Source organism: Diabrotica virgifera, chromosome 4, assembly GCF_917563875.1.
Source record: "Diabrotica virgifera virgifera chromosome 4, PGI_DIABVI_V3a".
In the NCBI taxonomy this organism is placed as follows: domain Eukaryota; kingdom Metazoa; phylum Arthropoda; class Insecta; order Coleoptera; family Chrysomelidae; genus Diabrotica; species Diabrotica virgifera.
Genome location: NC_065446.1, coordinates 28,412,161 through 28,433,951, shown reverse-complemented (window position 1 = coordinate 28,433,951; position 21,791 = coordinate 28,412,161). Strand labels below are relative to the sequence as shown.

The 21,791-nt window shown below is 32.8% G+C and overlaps 1 protein-coding gene across 1 annotated transcript in view; it reads left to right on the top strand.

The window, feature by feature from the left end:
* The window catches only part of LOC114349341 (uncharacterized), a 184,270-nt gene that overhangs the window by 143,727 nt on the left and 18,752 nt on the right, over positions 1-21,791 (top strand). The window contains exons 6-7 of the mRNA XM_050648096.1: positions 13,982-14,229; positions 14,356-14,469. Of these exons, the coding sequence (XP_050504053.1) occupies positions 13,982-14,229; positions 14,356-14,469 (362 nt within the window). The remainder of the gene's footprint in view (positions 1-13,981; positions 14,230-14,355; positions 14,470-21,791) is intronic.

Genomic DNA, 21,791 nt, shown 5'->3' with positions numbered 1-21,791 from the left:
AGCCTCCGAGTAGAGGAAAATAAAGAAATAAAATTATGTGAAGACTACAAATACCTGGGAGTAAAGATCACTCAAGACGGAAAATTAGATGAAGCTATTAAGGAACGAAATATACAGGGAAGGAAAGGCATATCCTTGCTGAACAGCGTACTGTGGGATAAAAATATTTCTAAGGAAAATAAAAAAAGAATATATAACACTATAATAAAAAGCATCACAACATATGGATGCGAAGTTTGGCCCCTAAAAGACAGAACAGAGAAAATGTTTAGAGCAACAGAAATGGACTTCTGGCGCCGTTCGGCGGGAATATCTAGACGCGGCAGAATAACAAACGAGAGAGTCCGAGAAATCATGGGAGTTACACATACTATTGTTGACGACATCAGGACGAAACAACTCAGCTGGTACAGACACGTAAGGAGAATGCCGGAGAATAGAATACCAAGACAAATCCTCGAATGGCAACCAAGAAAAAGGCGCAGACCAGGAAGGCCTAGAAGAAGTTGGAGAGAAGAAGTTGATAGAGAAATCAGGAACAGAGAACTCGAGGACGATCTACGGAATGACAGAACGAGATGAAGATTGGAAATCGGAAGACGTCGAAGAACGTTGTAAACCGATGTTATATATTTATACAAAATTAATAAATTCGAATATATTTTTTGTTGTGAATGATCATAGAAAAAATCGTGTATACAACTTGCATTTAATTATCATTATGAAGCTCGTACTCTACTCGTGAAACTCGCCGCTAGGCGGCTCCTTTCGTATCCCTCATACTCGCTTCATATTTTTTTTTATGGCATAGACTTGGGTGTCATTTAGCCAGTCACAACTTTTTTTGTTTTCTGTTCATACATAAGGAAGGCAATGAGGTCCTTAGAGTTCCATAGCAAACTCTTCTACAGCTCTCTACTCAGTTCAAAAGCTGGCCGCTATGGACTGTCCAAGTTGCTCACCACATTTTCCATTATGTATCTTCTTCTTCTTTTTTTTTCATATGTACATAATATACCAAATTATCAGGATTAATAAGTTTAGAGGTTAATTTTAGTTTCACAGATAAATTTCATTAAACAATCATATATGTTCTTGCTATTCAGAGACAATAGATAGGATACATTGAAAGGTGGAAAAACATTACATTTTATTAAATCTTGGATTAAATTATATGTGCATGGAATATATTTTGCGCACTCAAAGAAAGTATGATTTAACGACGTTCTACACCTTCGTTGCGGGGTATGCCTCTCAGAGGAAAGGGGGGAAACTTATGTGCAAGCGAAAGTTGGTAACAATGCATTTATAGCAGAATACTCAAATCATATGTTTCAGTATTGAATATTTTATAAAAATAAATTATAATAAATTACGGAAATTACGGAATAAATTACGGAATTAATTATAATAAATAAATTAAAAATAAATGGTACGGTAAACAATCCCCATTTTTTAATATGTTATTCCTTACAAAAAAACCTTTAATTTAAGCAAAAATAATTAAAAATCGTAAATTTGGGTCAAAAGTTATTAACTTTTTAATAATTCCCATAAGAGCCCATGTTAAAACTTAACTTTGACCCTTAATAGTAATTAAACGGCACGGTAAAACAATTTTTAAAAAATCAAGTCTTAGTTTTTTGAAGTAAACTATAACATACTAAAATTTCATGCAAATCCTTAATTCTTTGCCGAAGGTGTAGAACGTCGTTAAGTCACCAACCTTCTGACATTCTGTACAAAGATTTGAATCAAAAACTTTAATTCTTGCTAGATGTAGAGGGAAACATGCATGTCCAAACTTCATTCTAATTAATGTTGTTATATATCTTCGAGGTACTACATAATTTTTAAACCAATATATATTTGGAACAGAAGGTTGAATCAGTGAATACTGAGATTTGGATTGTTTACAAAGATCTCGCCATGATTGACTCCACTGATTTTTAACTCGATGCTTAATAGTGTTAACTAAGTCAGATATGCAAAACTTACGATTATGTGAAGTACCATAGTCAATAGCTTTTTTAGCCAAACTATCAACATATTCATTATGCGTTAGTCCTATATGAGCCTTAACCCATAAAAAGTTCACTCTTCTTTTATTTTTCATCATCATTCTCTTTGCCTTATCCCTATGCGGGGTCGGCTTCCCTAATTGCATTTCTCCACACAATTCTGTCTTGGGTCATATCAATGTTAATCCCCTTTACCAACATGTCCTGCCTTATCGCCTCCCCCCAGGTCTTCTTTGGTCTTCCTCTCCTACTTCTTCCAGGAATCTGCACTTCAGCTATTCTTCGTATTGGGTGATTAACGTCTCGACGTTGAACATGACCAAACCATCTTAACCTATGCTCTCTCATTTTGGCATCAATTGGTGCCACACCTAGACTTCCCCTAATATACTCATTTCTAATTTTATCCTTCTTTGTCACTCCACTCATCCATCTAAGCATTCTCATTTCCGCCACATGCATTCGTTGTTCCTCTTTCTTTTTCACTGCCCAACATTCAGTTCCGTACATCATAGCCGGTCTTATGGCTGTTTTATAGAATTTTCCCTTCAGCTTCATTGGAATTTTTCTGTCACACAACACACCACTCGCTTCTTTCCACTTCATCCATCCAGCCCTAATTCTACTGCATGCATCTCCATATATTTCTCCATTACTCTGTAGTACCGATCCTAGGTACTTAAAACTATTGCTTTTCACAATCATTTCACCATCCAAAGATACCATTTTATTTGTAGTAGCTCCATCTTTAAATGAACATTCCAAATACTCTGTTTTTGTCCTACTAAGTTTTAAACCTTTTTCCTCCAGAGCTTGTCTCCACTGTTCCAGTTTTTGTTCTAGGTCTCTTTTATTTGACACTCTTCTTTTATTTTTATGAATTTTAAAAAGGATTTTCTTAATTAGTAGGATATAAATATTTGAATTGTTATTGGGAAAATCTATAGTTTGAATAGCAAGAAGAACAGAGAGTGAATCGGAAATAATTGTTGCAGATATATCTTCTGATTCTTTAAAATATTGCAGGGCCTCATAAATTGCTATGGCTTCAGCACTGAAGATAGAAAAATCATCGCCTAACTTAAATATTTTTTCTGTTTTAGTAGCAGGTATGAAAAAGGCACATCCAATGCCAACTAACGTCTTAGATGCATCTGTATATATATTTATAGAATCTGGCCAATTATCTAAGAATGTTCTTAAGATGTTAGAGCTAATATTACTGTTTTCATGGTAACTTGGTTTTACTAATTTAACTGTATGTAAAAAAGAATGAAAATCTTCAAGTCCAAAACTATCAATCATGTTAAAATCACAGTCCAAATTTAACAGATCTCGAAAAGCCTCGCAAAGTGGAGGAGAGTTCTTTAGCTTTCAGTATTTATTAGTTAAATCCGCTACATTCAGCTTGTTAATATTTTGGTAAAGACCGATATTTAGGTAACGAATTTTCATTAAAAATTTCTGGCTGAGATATTTCCTTCTATAATTGAGTGGAATTTCTAAAGCTTCTACATGTAAAGCTTTATTTGGAGTTGATTTCATAGCTCCCAAACAGATACGGAGTCCTAAGTTCTGTACAACGTCTACTTTGTTTAAAATATGTTTAGAAGCTGAGCCATATAGAATGCTACCATAATCAATTATAGATCTAATATATGATCGATAGAAAAGCAAGGAAGTTTCAACATCAGCTCCCCACCAAATCCTTGAAACTGATTTAAGAAAATTTAGACCCTTATTACATCGATTTATCATAAAGTCAGTATGTAATTTCCAAGTCAATTTACGATCCAAAATCATTCCCAAATACTTAATGGAAGAAGCAAATGCGTAGTCGTAGCCATTAAGTTTTAAATTCTCTATTTTTGGGATATTATGTCGAGTGAAAATACAGACAGTAGATTTATTTTGAGCTATTTCGAATCCGTTTTGATTGAACCATAAATTAACACAACATTGAATTCGTCCTAAGGTTTGAACAGAGTTATCATAAGTTTTGGCCTGTGAATACAGGAGAAAATCATCAGCATATTGTATTATTTGAAATTTAAAAATGTCAGTAGGGACTTTATGCAAATCCGCAGTATACATATTAAACAAAAGGGGACTCAATACTGATCCCTGTGGTAGTCCTAAATTATTATATCTAGGGCCTATCAGTTTATTATTATTAGTTCTTAGATATATCTTTCTGCAGGAATAAAAATTATAAAGGGCTTCAGCCAACTGAGGCGGTATATGAAAATGTTTTATCAATTTTTCCCTTAAAATGTCAAGACTGACATTGTCATATGCACTTAAATAGGTGTTGTTGGAAAATGTGTTTTGAATACATGTTACTAGTGTAGAAAGTGCGTCTAAAGTACCATATCCTTTTTTATAACCAAACTGAAAATCTGGAAGAAGTTTATTTTTTTCTACCCACCATTCCAACCTGTGTTTTATCATTCGTTCTAGAGTTTTCAACATACAGGACATAAGAGAAATCGGTCTATATGACTGAGCCAAATTTGAGTTTTTACCTGGTTTTAATATTGGTAAAACAATTACATCGTGAAATTGATCAATAACTGATTTATTGCTGATTACACAATTAAAAATATCTAACATTAGAAGTTTGGCAATTTTAGGGAGATGTTGAATCATTGGATATTTAATATTATCAAATCCTGGACTCGTGTTATTTCGATTTTTTAGAACATATTCTAGTTCTGTAATATTAAAAGGTTCTAGTAAAAAATGGCTTTGCTTATCTGGAATATAATTATGAGTATTAGGTGGTTTAACAGATGGCGGAGCAATTTTATCAAAGATTTCATCCTCTAAGGTGTTATCCAAATTGTATGCATTTGGAATTGATTTTCTATTTAGTTTTCTGGCTTGCTTCCACAACGTTGTAGTTGGAGTATTTTTGTTTAGAGAAGACACAAAATCTTTCCAACTCTTTTTAGCTATCAATTTTAGATTCTTCTTAGTTCTAGCCATGCTAGCTTGACACTTTATATAATTATTAAAATTAGCATTTTTTTTATATTCTGTCAGTGCTTCTTGCCTTTCTTTAATAATTGTATCACATTCTGTATTCCACCAAGGTGGGGAACAACGAATTTTATTTTTAAAAGTTTTATATTGCGGGATTGAAATGTGCGCAGCATGATTCATACTATCTATTAGAAAGCTATATTTATCAGATCAACTGTCCATTTCGTAAACACTATTAAAAAAATTTTCAACCGATGTTGTGTATAGAGTCCAATTGGCTTTTCTAATGTTCCACTTACTTCTGGGTATAAACTCTTCAGTTGTAGTACTATCTAATATTTCCATATTGATAATAAAATGATGAGAGCCTAGTGTGTCAGAATGTATGTACCAGTGGATTTTATTAGCTATGTCAGGAGTAACAAAAGTTACATCAATTGCTGAACTATTTTGATCTGGTCGAGTAAGAACAGTAGGCTCGCCATTATCGCCATACGATACGCCATACGATAAGGTTGAGATCATCTGCAGTATTAATAAGCTGTGTTCCAACTGTGTCATTGTAACTAGATCCCCAAATAGTATGGTGAGCATTAAAATCTCCTCCTATAATTGCTGAATTATTAACTTGCGAGAAGATGTTTGTCCAATCATTTACTGAACTTTTACTTTTAGGTGGTCTATATATAGATAAAATATTCAGATCCTTTGTTTTATATTTAATTGTTACACCACAAACTTCTACTTCCGTATTAAAATTAGAGTTTAAATTTAATTCACTAAAAGTAATTGAATTGTGGATGAGAATAGCTACACCACCGAAGCCATCATTTCTGTCTTTTCTAACCAAATTATAATTTTTAAAATGATAACTAATATCTTTTTTGAACCATGTTTCACTAATTAAGAGGATGTCTATACTTTTATTATTTAAATAATGCATTAAACTACCTTTGTTTGATATAGCAGATCTGGAATTCCACTGACTTATTTTTAAATTATGTTGTATTGACATTATGAATTAATTATGAACTGTTCTACTTCTTTAATAATTATTTTGTTGTCTAAGGTTTTTATGTCTTCTACTGTATGAATATTTTTTAAAAAGTTTATTATAAATGTTGCTACAGATTTAGCTAGTTCAGTTTTATTTTCGATATTATTATTCGGTGTATAAGAATTAGTTGGCAAAGGTTGAGACGGTCCAAAAGTGAAGGGGAACATCGGTTTATGAGATGTTGATTCTAAAATAGGTGAATTTGCTTTTCTTTTCTTTCCTGAGTGTTCATTTGAATTATTTATATTAGAGTTTGATTGAGTCAAAAATTGAGATCTATTAATTTCTACAGTTGGCCGAGTCGGACCAAGATTTTTATCATTATTATTAATTGGTAGGGATGGAAATTCTTTTTCATTATTATTTAAACAAGAGAAAGAGTTGGGACTGATGAGTGCTGAAAAGGAGTTTTCACATATTAATCTAGCTTCCACAAAAGTAGTTTTTTGTTCTATCATAATATTCTTAATTTTCTTTTGTTTTTCATAAAATGGACATTTTTTGATATTGTCACATGTTCGTTATTTTTGCAATGTATACAAAACATACTTTTTTCGCAATGATGGTCTTTATTTTTAATTTCACCGCACTGTATACATAGTTCCTGTGTACTTCGGCATTGCCCTGAAACATGCCCAAATTTTAAACACTTATAACATTGAACAACTCGGCCAAAAAACTGTTCAACAGAAAAATATACTCTATTAAAGGCAACATAATTCGGTAAAATATTGCCTTCAAAAGTTATAATTATAGTTTTTTTGTCCACATATTCAATTTTATCTTCTTTTTGTACCCTACGCTTAGTCCTATATATATATATATATATATATATAAGTCTTATTCTTTATAAAATGTGGTGTGTTCGTTGGAGAATTGAGTAACGTAACTACTGAAGGAAATGCACAAATTTATTGAGATGTTAACAGTTAGAGATACAAAACGATACTAAAATTAATGAATACAAACTACATATTTCTTAAAACCTTTCATAGTCCATGAACATTTCGCTGACACTGCGAAATTACAAGCGTTGGTGGTTATCATGTCACGTAGTCTAAATATTGAAATATAAACACACACAGTGGCGTGCTCGCCATAACACCTCCCTCCTGAAAACCGAAGCTGGGGTGTCCAAGAAGGGCCTCTTTGCAGCTTCGAAGTTTTGGGCTTGTAGTGTAGAGCCTCTCTGGATATGCTCCGAACAGGGCAGGTAGGGCCACATGAAACAAAGAAACCCACCGGCAATAACTCATTCTATTTTTGTTGTTGTGAGAAGGCCGTAGATGAAGTGTACCACAAGGTAATCGAATTATATGTTGCAATTATTACTGATTAAATTCATTTATAATATGGAAAATGAAAGTTCATATCTACTACTTGCCGTGTTACACTTCAACTTCGTTTAGTTAATAACCTCATAAAATGGTTTTACATTATTGAAATGAAATTTTCGAATAACCTCGTTATCTAACTTAATTTTTAGAGTTTTATTGGTTTCATTGACTTCCAGAACAACATATGGTCCTGTATTTAATATCGATTTTGGTGTATTTGGATTTCTTGGTCTTTTTAAGAGAATATTATCTCCAACTTTATACTTTACTTCCAAGTTACTCGTTCTTAAGTTATCAAAACGGTTCTTTTGCTTTTTCCTTTGATCGCATTGTTTTTCCCTTATATTTTCTAACTGATTATTATACGAAATTTCATCAAATTCCCTATCATTTTTATATGGAAATACTAAACTGTAGGGGGTAGTGGATATTGAATGATGTTTACTAGAATTATATGAGTATATAGCGACTAAAAGTGCATCTTCTAAGTCGCACTGGTTATGTTCTAAAAGATAGCTTCGCAAAGTATCTGTTATGGTAGCATGGAAACGCTCAATTATACCGTTAGAGGCATGGTACTCAGACGAAGTAAGGTGCCATTCGATATTCAACGAATTAACAAAACTTTGTATCTTTTTATTATTAAATTCGCCCCCGTGATCTGACATAATCATCTTAGGAAGGCCAAAAAGCGAAAAATAATTTTTTAACTTACTAATTATCGTTTCTGGTTTTTTATCAGTTAAAATATACGCTTGCGCAAATTTTGTTAGATTATCTATAACGGTGAGCATTTTCTGTTTATCAAAAAAGAACAGGTCTACAGATAAAGCCTCAAATGGTTTCTCCGGAGAATGCCTTACATTTAAACCTTGAGTACGATTCCTACGATCAAATTTTGAGAGTTGACAAGTAGGGCATAAAGTAATAAATTCGGTTATTTCTCTATACATATTTTTCCATTTATAAAGTTGTCGAATTTTGTCTGCAGTTTCATTAATTCCTTTGTGATAATTACTCGGGTCGTTGTGATATTCGAAAATTATCCTTTGCCTATCTTCTACAGGCGGCATAGTAACGATATTTTTACAAATTACAAAGTTAACGTCTGGATAAAGGAAACTGAGCATTTTATAATAAATATTGCTTTCAAAATAAGGTATGCTATAAGTTTTATTTCGGACTAATACTAGTTTTTTCAAAGTATTAAAATTCTCAAGGCAATGGTGTGGCTTAATTTTAACTATATTAATCTCTCTACTACGATTTTCGTTATATAACTTTAAAATTTTTTCAAAATCCGAGTCACCAACTGTGGGAAAATTATCATTGATAATTTCGAAATGATTTATATTTCTGTCATTCTCATCGTATAGATATAAAATACTCTTATTGTTAACGTCTAAGACCTGCTCATTAGAGTAGGAAAAATTATTTAAAACTAAGTTAGTTTTAACATTCTCAAATTCGGTATATTCATTTTGTTTTTGATGCACATGGTTTAATCGAATTCTTGACAGAGCGTCTGCAACTCTGTTTGCTTTGCCCGAAATATGCTGAATATCAAAATTATATTCACTTAATTTCAGTCTCCATCGTGATAATTTAGAATTAGGATCTTTTAAATTTAAAAGCCATATAAGTGGTCTATGGTCTGTGACTAATCGAAATTTAACTCCAAATAGATATGGACGGAAGTAATTTGTAAAGTGTACAACAGACAATAATTCCTTTTCTGTAGTGGAATATTTCATTTCAGTTTCATTTAATGTTCTCGATGCAAAAGCGATAGGTCGATCCTCACCGTTATCGGACATCTGTGACAAAACCGCACCGACAGCGACATTCGATGCATCGGTCGTCAAAATAAATTCTTTAGAGAAATTAGGATAAACCAGAATTTTTTCCGAGGTCAAAAATTGTTTACATTTGTCAAAGCATTCCACTACTTCGGGTGTAACATGAAACTTTATATTTTTTTTCAACAAACCCGTTAGAGGTTTAGTTAAATCAGCAAAATTATTTACAAATTTCCTATAATAGCCAAATAAGCCGAGAAATGATTTACATTCAGTTTGATTTTGCGGGACTGGAAAATCTAAAATAGCTTGAATCTTTTTCGGGTCTGGTTTAATACCTTCCGGTGTCAATAAATGACCTAAGAAAGTTATTTCATCCGTTAAAAACTTACATTTATCAGGTTCGATCTTTAAATTATTTTTTTGTATTAATTCAAAAATTATTTCGATATTTTTAAGATGATCTTCGACTGTATTACTAAAAATTAAAATATCGTCCATATAAATGAAACATGTTTTGCCTATGTGCTCTCGAAATATGTCATTCATCACTCTAGCAAAGGTACTAGGAGCGTTTTTAAGCCCAAACGGCATTCTAGTAAATTCAAAGTGCCCGTTTTCTGTGGAAAAAGCTGTTTTTTCGATATCTTCGGGATTCATGGGAATTTGGTGAAAACCCGACGCCAGATCGATTGTAGAAAAAAATTTAGAGGTATTGAGAAGGTCGAAAATATCGCTAATATTCGGGATAGGAAATCTATCGTCAACCGTGATAAGATTTAATTTTCTAAAATCAATTACTATCCTCCATTTTTGAACATTGTTTTCGTCAGGTTTTTTGGGGACAATAAAAAATGGCGAATTCCAAGGACTGACAGAATCGCGAATTATTCCCTGCTCTAATAATTTTGTTATTTGTTTATTGACCTCTTTTTTATGAACGTGAGGGTGCCGATAATTTCTAGTATAAATCGGACTGGCATTTTCAGGATTAGTACGGATATTATGTTTTATTCGACTGCTAAAAGTTAGATGTTCGTTAGGTAACGAGAATATATTTTGGAACTTCACATGAATATCTTTTATCTTTGTTTGTAATCTTTCATCAAGATGGTCTAATTTTAGTTTACTTATAATAGTATCAATTTTTTCAGTTGAGTCGATAACATTACTTCGGACTTGATTTTCGTGTATATTATTTAGACTAAATATATTATGTTCCCGATCAGACGAAAACAATGGGATTTCCTCATGATTAGCAAATAAAGTATTCAAACCAAAGTCAATAACACATTTATTCTTTTCTAAAAAATCATAACCAAGTATTCCATCAAAAGGTGAATTTATGTCTACTATATAGAATTTTTCAACACTCGAAAATAATTTAAAGTTTACGCTCTTTGTAACTTGAATTGGTTCGTTACTAATACCAAATATTTTAAAATTTTCATGATTAAACTGATAAGAGTCTAAAATTTTACTTGGTTTCAATATTGATATAGCTGCCCCTGAATCAATTAATAACTTTAAATTTAAATTTTTAATATGCGCGTAAAGAAGCGGTTTATTTGCTACTTGGTAAATTGTAAAGTTGTCAGCGGAATTTGCTCTAAAAAATCCTGATCAACTTCGATTTCTATGTCTTTTTCGTTTTCTGAACTGTCGTTGTCGCAATAGGTATTATGAACAACATTGTGAGATTGTGGTTTACGATAACATTTTTCTGCTTTATGTCCATATTTATGGCAAAAAGTGCACTTTGGAATGGTTAATTTAATTGGTGGATTTGGATTTATCGATTGATTTGTTGAACCGGGCGCAGAAAATGTTTTTTGCGTACCTGCATTACTTGAAGAAATTGTATTGTCATTATTTATATTTAATTTAGAAAAATTGTCATTTGTTTGTTTGAAATATTGTTGGTTTTCATAATCGTTTAAAATTTGCTTAATTTGAATCAACGAACTGGGATTTAAAGAACGAAGCATTTGACACAAAGGTTCTTTTATGCCCGTAATAGCGGTCAGAATTGCAGTCTTACTGTGAAAATTATTTAAACATTTTTTTTTCAACATTGTTCAAACTTGAATCGTATTTGATAACTTTACTGATTCTTATCAATTGTTTTTCAATTCTATCAACGAAATTTACCGGTTTTTCATTAGAACGTTGCTTAAAATGGCATAACTCAAAATTTAGACACTGCAAATCCAAATTTTCACCAAACTGAGAAAGGAGAGCATTTTTTATCTCTTGCCATGTCGAAAATTCTTTCGAGCCAATGAAATCAAGAGCCTTTCCCTCTAACCTGCTTTTTACAATAAAAGGAAAAATTTGTAAATCCGCTGGGTCAAATTTTGCAAAAATGAAATCAACAGAATCTATAAAATAGTGTAATTTTGAAGAAGACCCATCAAAAACATTTATAAGCTTGATAGCTTTGTCACTATTAATATAATTATTAGAAGTGTTGGCGGAAATTATGGACGTATTTGCTGTTACGTCGTTAGTTGCCATTATATTAACAAAAAATAAGTTAAACAAATAAAAAAATAAAAAAATGCAAATACTAGATATGATATCTTAAAAGTTTGAAAATAGCGAAACAGAGTAAATAAAAAAATGAAAACAAATACAAAATTACTATAATTCGACTAACCTCAAGTATGTACTTCCGTGAGAACGTGGCCTTACACCGGAACGGGTCGAGAACGTTGCAGCGTCTCAGATCAGGTGGATTTACACTGGAACGGGAAGAGAACGGGTGGAGAACGTTGTACCTTCTGGATCAAGTGGCTGTACACTGGAACTGGTCGAAATTCTAAACTGTATGTAGTTGCTTCTTCTGTGGAAATGCTTCACCGTTTCCAGGGTCGAGTGGCTTTTCACTGAAGCTGGTGGTTGAGAAGATTTCACGAAGTTGCTAGTTGCGCCTCTCCAGAACTTCCGAATTGCTTTGTGGCTTTACACAACAAGTGGCCTTACACTTGGAATTCTTCAAGTTGCTTACGGGTTCCTTCAGTTTTCCTTCCTCGTGGCCTTACACTCGGAACTCAACTACTAAGTCACTAATTCTCCAATTTCCCAATTAACGATTAAAATCGATTAGAAAAAAAGGCTTTACTTTTTCTAATTGGAAAATCCTACTGACTGCGCCAGTCTTATTCTTTATAAAATGTGGTGTGTTCGTTGGAGAATTGAGTAACGTAACTACTGAAGGAAATGCACAAATTTATTGAGATGTTAACAGTTAGAGATACAAAACGATACTAAAATTAATGAATACAAACTACATATTTCTTAAAACCTTTCATAGTCCATGAACATTTCGCTGACACTGCGAAATTACAAGCGTTGGTGGTTATCATGTCACGTAGTCTAAATATTGAAATATAAACACACACAGTGGCGTGCTCGCCATAACATATATATATACAAAATATGCATAAGATGGAATGCAACCACAGACACGTGTTTCTGACTTATTAGTCGTCATCAGTATGGTATAGCCAAACAGGAGCAACGAAACCAATTTGTGGCTGTAATGTTAGAAGACCCTCAGGATTCGAGAGCAACAACTAACACATCCACGGAGGAAGCTACAGCTACCTGAGTACAGCAATGCCAAACGTTTAAAACGTTTTAAAATCAAACAAGGAGAGGTTAACGCGAGTTAATAGTACTATTAACTCGCGTTAACCTCTCCTTGTTTGATTTTAAAACGTTTTAAACGTTTGGCATTGCTGTACTCAGGTAGCTGTAGCTTCCTCCGTGGATGTGTTAGTTGTTGCTCTCGAATCCTGAGGGTCTTCTAACATTACAGCCACAAATTGGTTTCGTTGCTCCTGTTTGGCTATACCATACTGATGACGACTAATAAGTCAGAAACACGTGTCTGTGGTTGCATTCCATCTTATGCATATTTTGTATTTTCATTGTTGCGAGCCATGCCGATATCTATTAACTCGCGTTAACCTCTCCTTGTATATATATATATATATATATATATATATATATATATATATATATATATATATATATATATATATATATATATATATATATATATATATTCAAAACATTAGAAGGAGTTTCGATGTTATCCATGAGATATTTCACTCTAGTGTCAACGTCTTTCACCACACCTTTTATTTCTAGTAAATGACTAGGAATATATGCTTTCAAATTTTGTTCTGTAAGTGAGCTGTTATTGACGAGGTTATTTGCCTCTAACCGAGAAGTAAGCAAAACTTTTACACGGTTCCTACCTATACTTTTAATTTCTCAAACATTCGTTAATTTTAATTTTTTAAAAATAAGGTGCCCAATCGTCATTGCATGTAATTTTCCCAAATTAAGATCATCACCAATCCTTTCAATGTAAACCCAAATATTATCAAGATTATACTTATCTGAAAGCAAATTGAATTGTTTAATGTTCGGTCTCGCATTTTGTCCATCATCTTGCATATTCAATTCCATTTTACTAATAATATCACCATTATCCGCAGTCACTCGCGTCAAAAGAGATGTCCCTGACTCACTTTTATCCCTCATTTAGGGGGAAATAAGTTTTAAACCACTATATACTAAAATGTTTTTGTTTATAAACACTAAATTAATTATTAACCACTACTTTATCTTCCAAAAAACACCAAAACTTTTATCTTTTACAGGAGCAGATCAAAATATCAACATCAACTTTGACAGTTATTTTGACGTTCTGTCGCTTCATAATGCCCATCATTAAATGCTCGTTGCATAATATACTATTTTTTGCAGGGTGGTAGAGAACATGGAGTTCCGATTTTAATCTCAGAATTAGAACCCAATGGACCAGCTGCTTTATCCGAACAGTTATATATTGGAGATGCCATATTGTTTGTAAATGATATAGATTTGAGAAATTCTTGCCATAGGGAAGCAGTTAATATTCTCCAACAACAACAAGGTGATTGTACATTACAAGTTCAGTATATAGCAGCAGATGACAGTGATAATTCGTTAGAAGAAGATGGTTTCAATTTTAGGTAAGTAATTTGAATGATTGAATGATACAAGGTTTAGTAGATTGGATTTTCTTTATTTTTCCCAATGTGTCACATGTTGTAATGTTTAATCTTTTTAAAATATCTATTTTGACAATTTTTTTTTAGATTTTTCGAGGAAAGCGTTTGTGATGCCAACAATGCAACTAATTATAAATCGACTGATGATATGATAAATACACCTACAGCTCCTCGAACGCCAGAATCTAGTTCTGGCAGTAGGTGAGTTTAATATTTCCATGAGGAGTCTGTACATAAAAAGTATTATTAAATTTTACCAGTTTTTATCAACACAATAATTATTATTCTTATTTATACAAGGCTGGTTCAAATGATACAACATAAGTATATTAAAACAAGATCATGATTATATAGTTTGAATAGTAGTTTTTCGTGTAAAGTAAAAATGCAGAAATTAATAAGAAAAGAAATAAAAGATATCCAACCAATTCTGATTAGTAAAGAAAACGGAGAAAGAGGTGTAAAGAGAAAAAGCTAGGTAGCTATATTTAGGACGTCAAGGAAGTCTTGGAATAAAGTGAAGGCCTTAGCGCAAAATAGAACTCGATTGCGCATGTTCACTGAAGCTCTATGTTCCACTTAGGTGTTCAAGAACCTTTTATATATAAATACATATATACCTAATATTTAATTTAAGATACGATGAGCACGTAAAGGTTGGAATAAATTCATTTTTTCATGAATGGGCGATTTTGGAAAAAAAAACCCGAAACAGGTCAATTTTTATTTTTAAATTACGACTTTTTGGCATATACAGAGTGGCCCAAAAGTCTGGAAACGGCCAATTTTCTCGTAAATTGCTAGTCATAATTGTACAAAATTTGAGGTACATCTATCTTGGGATACGGAGATTCCATATTTGATATTTGCAATGTTGTCAGATTTGCCGTTTCTCTTATATTATTAGTAACTTTGGTTTTTCAATACGATTGGAATCTCCTATTCAATATGAGTTCAACTATATATAACACTTATTATTTTATGTAGTCTGGAAGGTCTTAAATAGATAAAACAGTGCAAAATATGTAGATTTTAATAAATTTAAATGCTGTGATTTCGACATTTTGTTACCATTTACATTATTTAATAAAACTGACAGTAGATGTCTTTTGAAAAGTTCAGCAAGATAAATTGCTACTCTAAAATGGCTCTTGACGAAAAAGAACGAATTACTATTCTAATGATGGTACGGTGACAGAAAAAGATCTTATTGTAAAGTAGCCATCTTGTTCAATGATACTCTCCCCAGCCGTTCTCCTATTCATAAGGCGACGGTACAAAAAACTGTAATGCGATTTGAGGAATCTGGAGAAGTAAAAGATAGATACCGATCAGGTAGACCGAAAAGAGTTATTATGAATGACAACAAAACTATATACAGTCGACTCTCGTTAATTCGAAACTCTAGGGACTCTTAAAATTTTACGAATTACTGAGTGTTTGAAATATCAATTGGTTCGAAATTTGTGAGAGAAAATAAATAAAACTTCGAATTATTAAGTGTTGATTATTTATTAACTGCTACATATTTTATAACGATGACAAAAGTTTAGAGGTACATTCGTGTACATACTAGTATGGTATAGTTAGACCCAAACCCAGACATCCAAAGTGAAAGTTATCCTCCAACACCAAATTGTTCTATATGGCCCACATAATGTTCAGAAAAAAGTCACACCATTTTGAGCGTCGGGTTTGGGGGGGAGAGGGGGAAGAATTCTACAAATTCGTAGTTTTTTACGTTTTTCGTCAATATTTCTAAAACTAAGCGGTTTAGCATGAACAACCTTCTATACAAAATTGTTCTACATTAAATTTGAAAAGAAAAGGTCTTATGCATAATCTTTCTAAAATAAATGGTTCCAAAGTTACGGAGGTAGTATAGTATAACTGGTCCAAAAAAAGGCCTAACCAAAACATCCAAAGTAAAAGTTATCCTCCAACACCAAATTGTTCTATATGGTCCACATAATGTTCAGAAAAAAGTCACACCATTTTGAGCGTCGGGTTTGGGGGGGAGAGGGGAGAGAAATCGGTAAATATAAAAAGTATCGAAAACCTCCACTTTTCACCCTCTGTAACTCTGGAACCGTTGATTTTATAACAATTATGTATACAACCTTTTTTGTTTTAAATTTTATGTAGAATATTTTTCTATAGAACATTCCTTACGCTAAAGCATAATTTTAGAAATATTGACGAAAAACTTAAAAAAACTACTAATTTACCGATTTCTCCCCCATCTCCCCCCCAAACCGGACTCTCAAAATGGTGTAACTTTTTACTGAACAATATGTGGACCATATAGAACAATTTGGTGTTGAAGGAAAACTTTTACTTTGGATGTCTGGGTTAGGCCTTTTTTTGGACCAATTATACTATACTACCTCCGTAACTTTGGAACCGTTCATAAGGGTTATGCATAGGGCCTTTTTTATTTCAAATTTAATGTAGAACAATTTTGTGTAGAGGGTTGTTCATGCTAAACCGCTTAGTTTTAGAAATATTGACGAAAAACGTAAAAAACTACGAATTTGTAGAATTCTTCCCCCTCTCCCCCCCCCCAAACCCGACGCTCAAAATGGTGTGACTTTTTTCTGAACATTATGTGGACCATATAGAACAATTTGGTGTTGGAGGATAACTTTCACTTTGGATGTCTGGGTTTGGGTTTAACTATACCATACTAATTAATCAATCTTTGGAAAGAACTGTATTATACTGGTTTGCTTCAAAGCACATTGCTGCTGCTCAGAGTGCTCACTAATTTTTTTTTAAGAGAAAAAGTGCCTGAAATTCTTTTTCATCACTTTCGTTTTGTAGACAGAAGGTTTGTAAGGTATCGAATGAGGATCTTGCTTTCTTAACTGACACCTCTGACAAAGGTTCTGATGTATCGTACTCATCTTCATGGTTACTTTTTTCATTCATATCTGTCGCAGATAAAATTTCGCCATCGGTTAGTGAACCTGAGACAGCAACATCTTCATGCACTTGAACAAAGTCAGAAAAACTCACACCGCTGATGTCAACTAATGGTTCTATTGCTGGTTCTTCATCATCTAACTTTGAATTGTCAAGTGTTGGACGCCGACGAGTTCGAATTAACGCGTCGTTTTGTAATATAGCAATGATATTTTTCGTTCGAATTACCAAGTGTATAAAAATGTATTGATTTAGTTCGAAATATAAAGAGATTTTGTAGGGAACTCGTGATAACTTTGAATTATAGAGAGATTCGAATTATCGCAGGTTTGAATTAACGCGAGTCGACTGTAATGCAAAGTTTTGTTGAAGATCCACATATCCTCACGCAGGTTTGCACAAGTACATGATGTAGGTCGTTCTTCAATCTTACGTGGATTACGTAAGAATAAATTTAAACCATACAAAATTAACTTATTGCAAGAATTAAAAATTAAGATGACTTCGATCGTAGATTACAGTTTACTGAGGGTAATGATGGATAAAATTGAAAATGATGAAAATTTCGTTAACAGAATTTGTTTTTCCGATGAAGCAACCTTTACACTGTGTAGAAGTGTAAATCGACAAAATTTAAGGTACGGGAGTGACGAAAATCCACACTGGATGCGTGAAAACCGTACTCAAAGACCACAAAAATTAAATGTACGTATGGTCAGGTATAGTAGGTACTCAGTTAATAGGGATGTTCACTAATTTTTAAATATAGTTAAATTCAATAGATTACAAGGTATATGAGTGGCGGCTGGTGACTCAAAAATTTGGTAGTTCTGCAGTATTTTTTGGTTTTTTTTAATTCAATATCTTTTAATCGTTGTATTTTACAACGAGGCTTTTAGTTTGATATTTTACACCATATATTTATTCATTATATATCTATTAAAAAATAATAAAGAACTTACCGATTTTCTTCTTTTCAAATTGAAGATAAATCCAATTATATCAAAAATAGCAATGGTACATTATGGCACACTAGTAATTGTTTTATAGTTTATGTTTTTAGTAGAATTTTATCGATAAATACGCGAAACTAAGGAATGCAAACGAAAAAACACTACAAACAAAATCGCCACAACAATAATTGCATTATAGGGTCTTACGAACTAACTACACACAGAGCCAAATATATTATTTTTTTTTATAAATAAGCTCGATTCGTCGATTTTTTTTTAAAGCAAACTTGTCTATAACTTTTTCATTAAAGTTTGGTATTTCTTTTATAAGTGTTTTTTCTACTGACAACATGGTTAATGCTACAAGTCGGTCTTCAGTCATGGAATTTCTCAAGAATGTTTTAATCCGTTTTAAACTCGAAAAGCACCTTTCAGCTTCTGCCGTACTCATGGGCACTGTAATTAGAATTTGAAGCAGTTTTACAGTTTCTTGAAAAGGCTCTGTTAAATTATTTTCAATTAAAAATTTTAAAAAAGGTATTGCCCCATTAATGTCTCTACAGTCTCTTCTAAAATAAATAACAGATAATTCAGTCTTCAAGCGCTCCCTATCTAAATTTGGATATGACGCGCAAGTCAGGCTTAAATTATCATCTGGGAAATTAGCACAATAATTATCAAATTGCTCAGGATAAAGCAATGAAGTTGCAAGTAGGTGATTTTTAAAAGCAAATCTATCATTTGCACAATTTATGATTATATCACAAACTTCGATAGATGCTCTCCGATGATCTACTGGACTGTTATCCTTCCGTAACCTTTTAGTTGGTAATGGTTCAACGCATAAACTAGAACCTTGGTCAATGGTATCATCTATTGAATTTCTAACTGAATTCATGTATCTTTCGAAATCTGTCACCTTTTTATTGATTTCCAAAGGATCCGTTTTAGTCTTTTGAAGGGCATTATACAAAACGTCTACTTGTGGCATTATGCGATGGAAAAATGTTAACCAAAAAACAAAATTTTGATCCACTAGTATTCTTCGAATGGAAGACGCTGAACTACAGACAGCTGCCTTATCAAACGATTCTTCTATTTCTTCCATACATTCGATAAAAGAAGATCGATGTTCAAACACAACATTAACAGTTCGAATATTGAAGTTCCAGCGAGTTGGAGCGCCATGAGGAATTTTCTTTTGGACGATTTTATCTAAAACTGCCAATCGTTGTGGCGAATTTTTAAAAAAGGTAGGGATTTCATTTAAATTTCCAAAAAAAAGTCTAACTTGAGAGTTTTCGGAACAAGCCTTAGACATTATTAAATTTAATTGATGCGCGTAACAGTGTACAAAATGAGCAAATGGATATTTTTCTTTGATTCTGGCTTGAACTCCTGCGTGCTGTCCACACATGACCGCTGCCCCATCATAACTCTGAGCAATTAGTTTATTATTTGAGTTTTCCAGGATAGGATCCAAAACAATGAAAATGTTTTTGCTTAAAGTATCTGCATTTAATTTTGAAGGTACCAAATATGTCCAAAATCGTTCTACCGGTGCTCCATTTCGACAATATCTAAATACTACAACCATTTGTGATTTTGCTGAAATGTCTGTAGTCTCGTCGGCCATGACAGCTAGATATGGAGATTCCCGAATTTCCTCCAAAATTTTATCCTGGCATAATTCCAACATGCAGTCCAAAATATCATTTTGAATTTCTTTAGAAATGCCCTTAAAAACCGTCGATTCTTCCAAGTGTTGTGCTAAAGTTCTATCCAATTCAGCAGTAAAATTTATGAGGCCGCGAAAAATTCCAGGATTGTCGGATGTTTGTGTCTCGTCGTGTCCCCGAAGCGCCAATTCGAAAACACTACAAAATTTTATGCAGTCTATAATTTTTGAGAGAACATACCTATTTTTTGTTACAGCTTCATTGAATTTTTGAATATTTATCCAGTATGTAGAATCTAACTGTTCTTTAATATTCACGGAGCCTAATAAAGCATATTCCATTTGATTGTGCAAATGATGCTTAGAAGTTTCGTGCTTTTTTATTTTATCACTTAAATGTACTAAGTCTGTTACACCAACTCGCGTCCATGATTTATCACCTCCAAAGAGTACACAAGGAAAACAGAAAAGAGCGTTTTTTCTGTTGCAGCCACATATCCAACTATTTCTCGTATAAATATCGCAATTAAATTGTCGTTTGTAATTTTTCCCTCGGCTTGATCCTTCTTTTTCGATTTTAATATCCGGCAAAGGACGTCCTTTGCATTTTAATTCTAGTTTTTCGTCATAAGAATATTTAAAGAATCTCTTAACATTAATCAAATTATAAATAACATCCATCCTGAACAGCACTTTTATTCTCATATACTTAATATAAATACCGAATTACGTGCAGGACAACTTATTTTAACAGTCGTCGCGTCGCGATCACCGATTATTTAAAATTACAATAAACGTAGGTTTCTACACACTAGTTCGAACTGCGACAAATGCAGCTCAAATATTGCTTTCAGTCGTCGCCTGAAAAGTGTAGGCGAGGGTTGAGCGGGTGTTATCGGGGATATCTTTAACAGTTCACAGCTCGGAGTAGCACCGGTCCGGTCAAATAAGTGGGACTTGCTATCGCCATGAGATGCGACGGACGACAGATTAAAATAAAGGCGGCCATGCACGAAAACCATCTAAATGAATTTAGATTTTATAAGTAGTGATATTTTTTATTTAATTTTCAAAGTAATTTTGTTTGGATTATTTTGGTGGTTCTGCAGCTCCGCAACACTTATATACCAACCGCCACTGAGGTATATAAAAACGTAACAATCATAAAACTGTTTAAAAATGTATATTTTTTAAGATAAATGAGTTCATAATGTTGATTTTCTTGGAGGCTAGAAAAACGGTACCCTGCAGCGAGGCTACGGTCTGTGACTTCAGCAGTCGTAACGTCTTTGATCGACGACTAGTTTTGTATACTTATTTACTCAGTGTATTTGAATGTGCGCAGCTTTTTACGTATTTAATTATTAAAAATAAAGCCAAATAAGTGGTGTTTTGTTCCTGGGCATGTAAATACATCAAAAAACAGTTCTGACAAGATTTTTATTACCGTTCCAGCCAATTTAAAACAGAAAAAGAAATGGTTTGTTGCAGCTAGAACTTAAAATAACTAACTTAATAAAATAAACATTATAGAAGTTTTCCAGAGACTTTCGGTCCTTGGTAATAATGTAATTGTTCTTTCTGCATTTACATTTTTCAAAAATACTTATTAGTTTTCTCAGGATTCGAAAAAAATGAATGAATTTAAATAGCATTGGACCAAGATTTACCTACCCCCTTAAAGAGTAAATGAAAAAGTTTCGGGACCTCAAATTTGTATTCCTTAAACTGGGATATTCCTAAAAACGGGATTCTAATAATACATACAGTAAAAGTAAACCTTGAAATAACTACATGTGGATGTAGGTATGACTTTATATTATATTAAAATCATTAATAATTTAGTGAAAAGATTGGTTGAAATGAAAATGTATAATACCCAAGTTCAAAAATATTTTTTACCTTGGAACAGTTGTCAACTCGAAATACGAAACAACCGAAATAAGATCTAGAGTTGAAAAGGACAT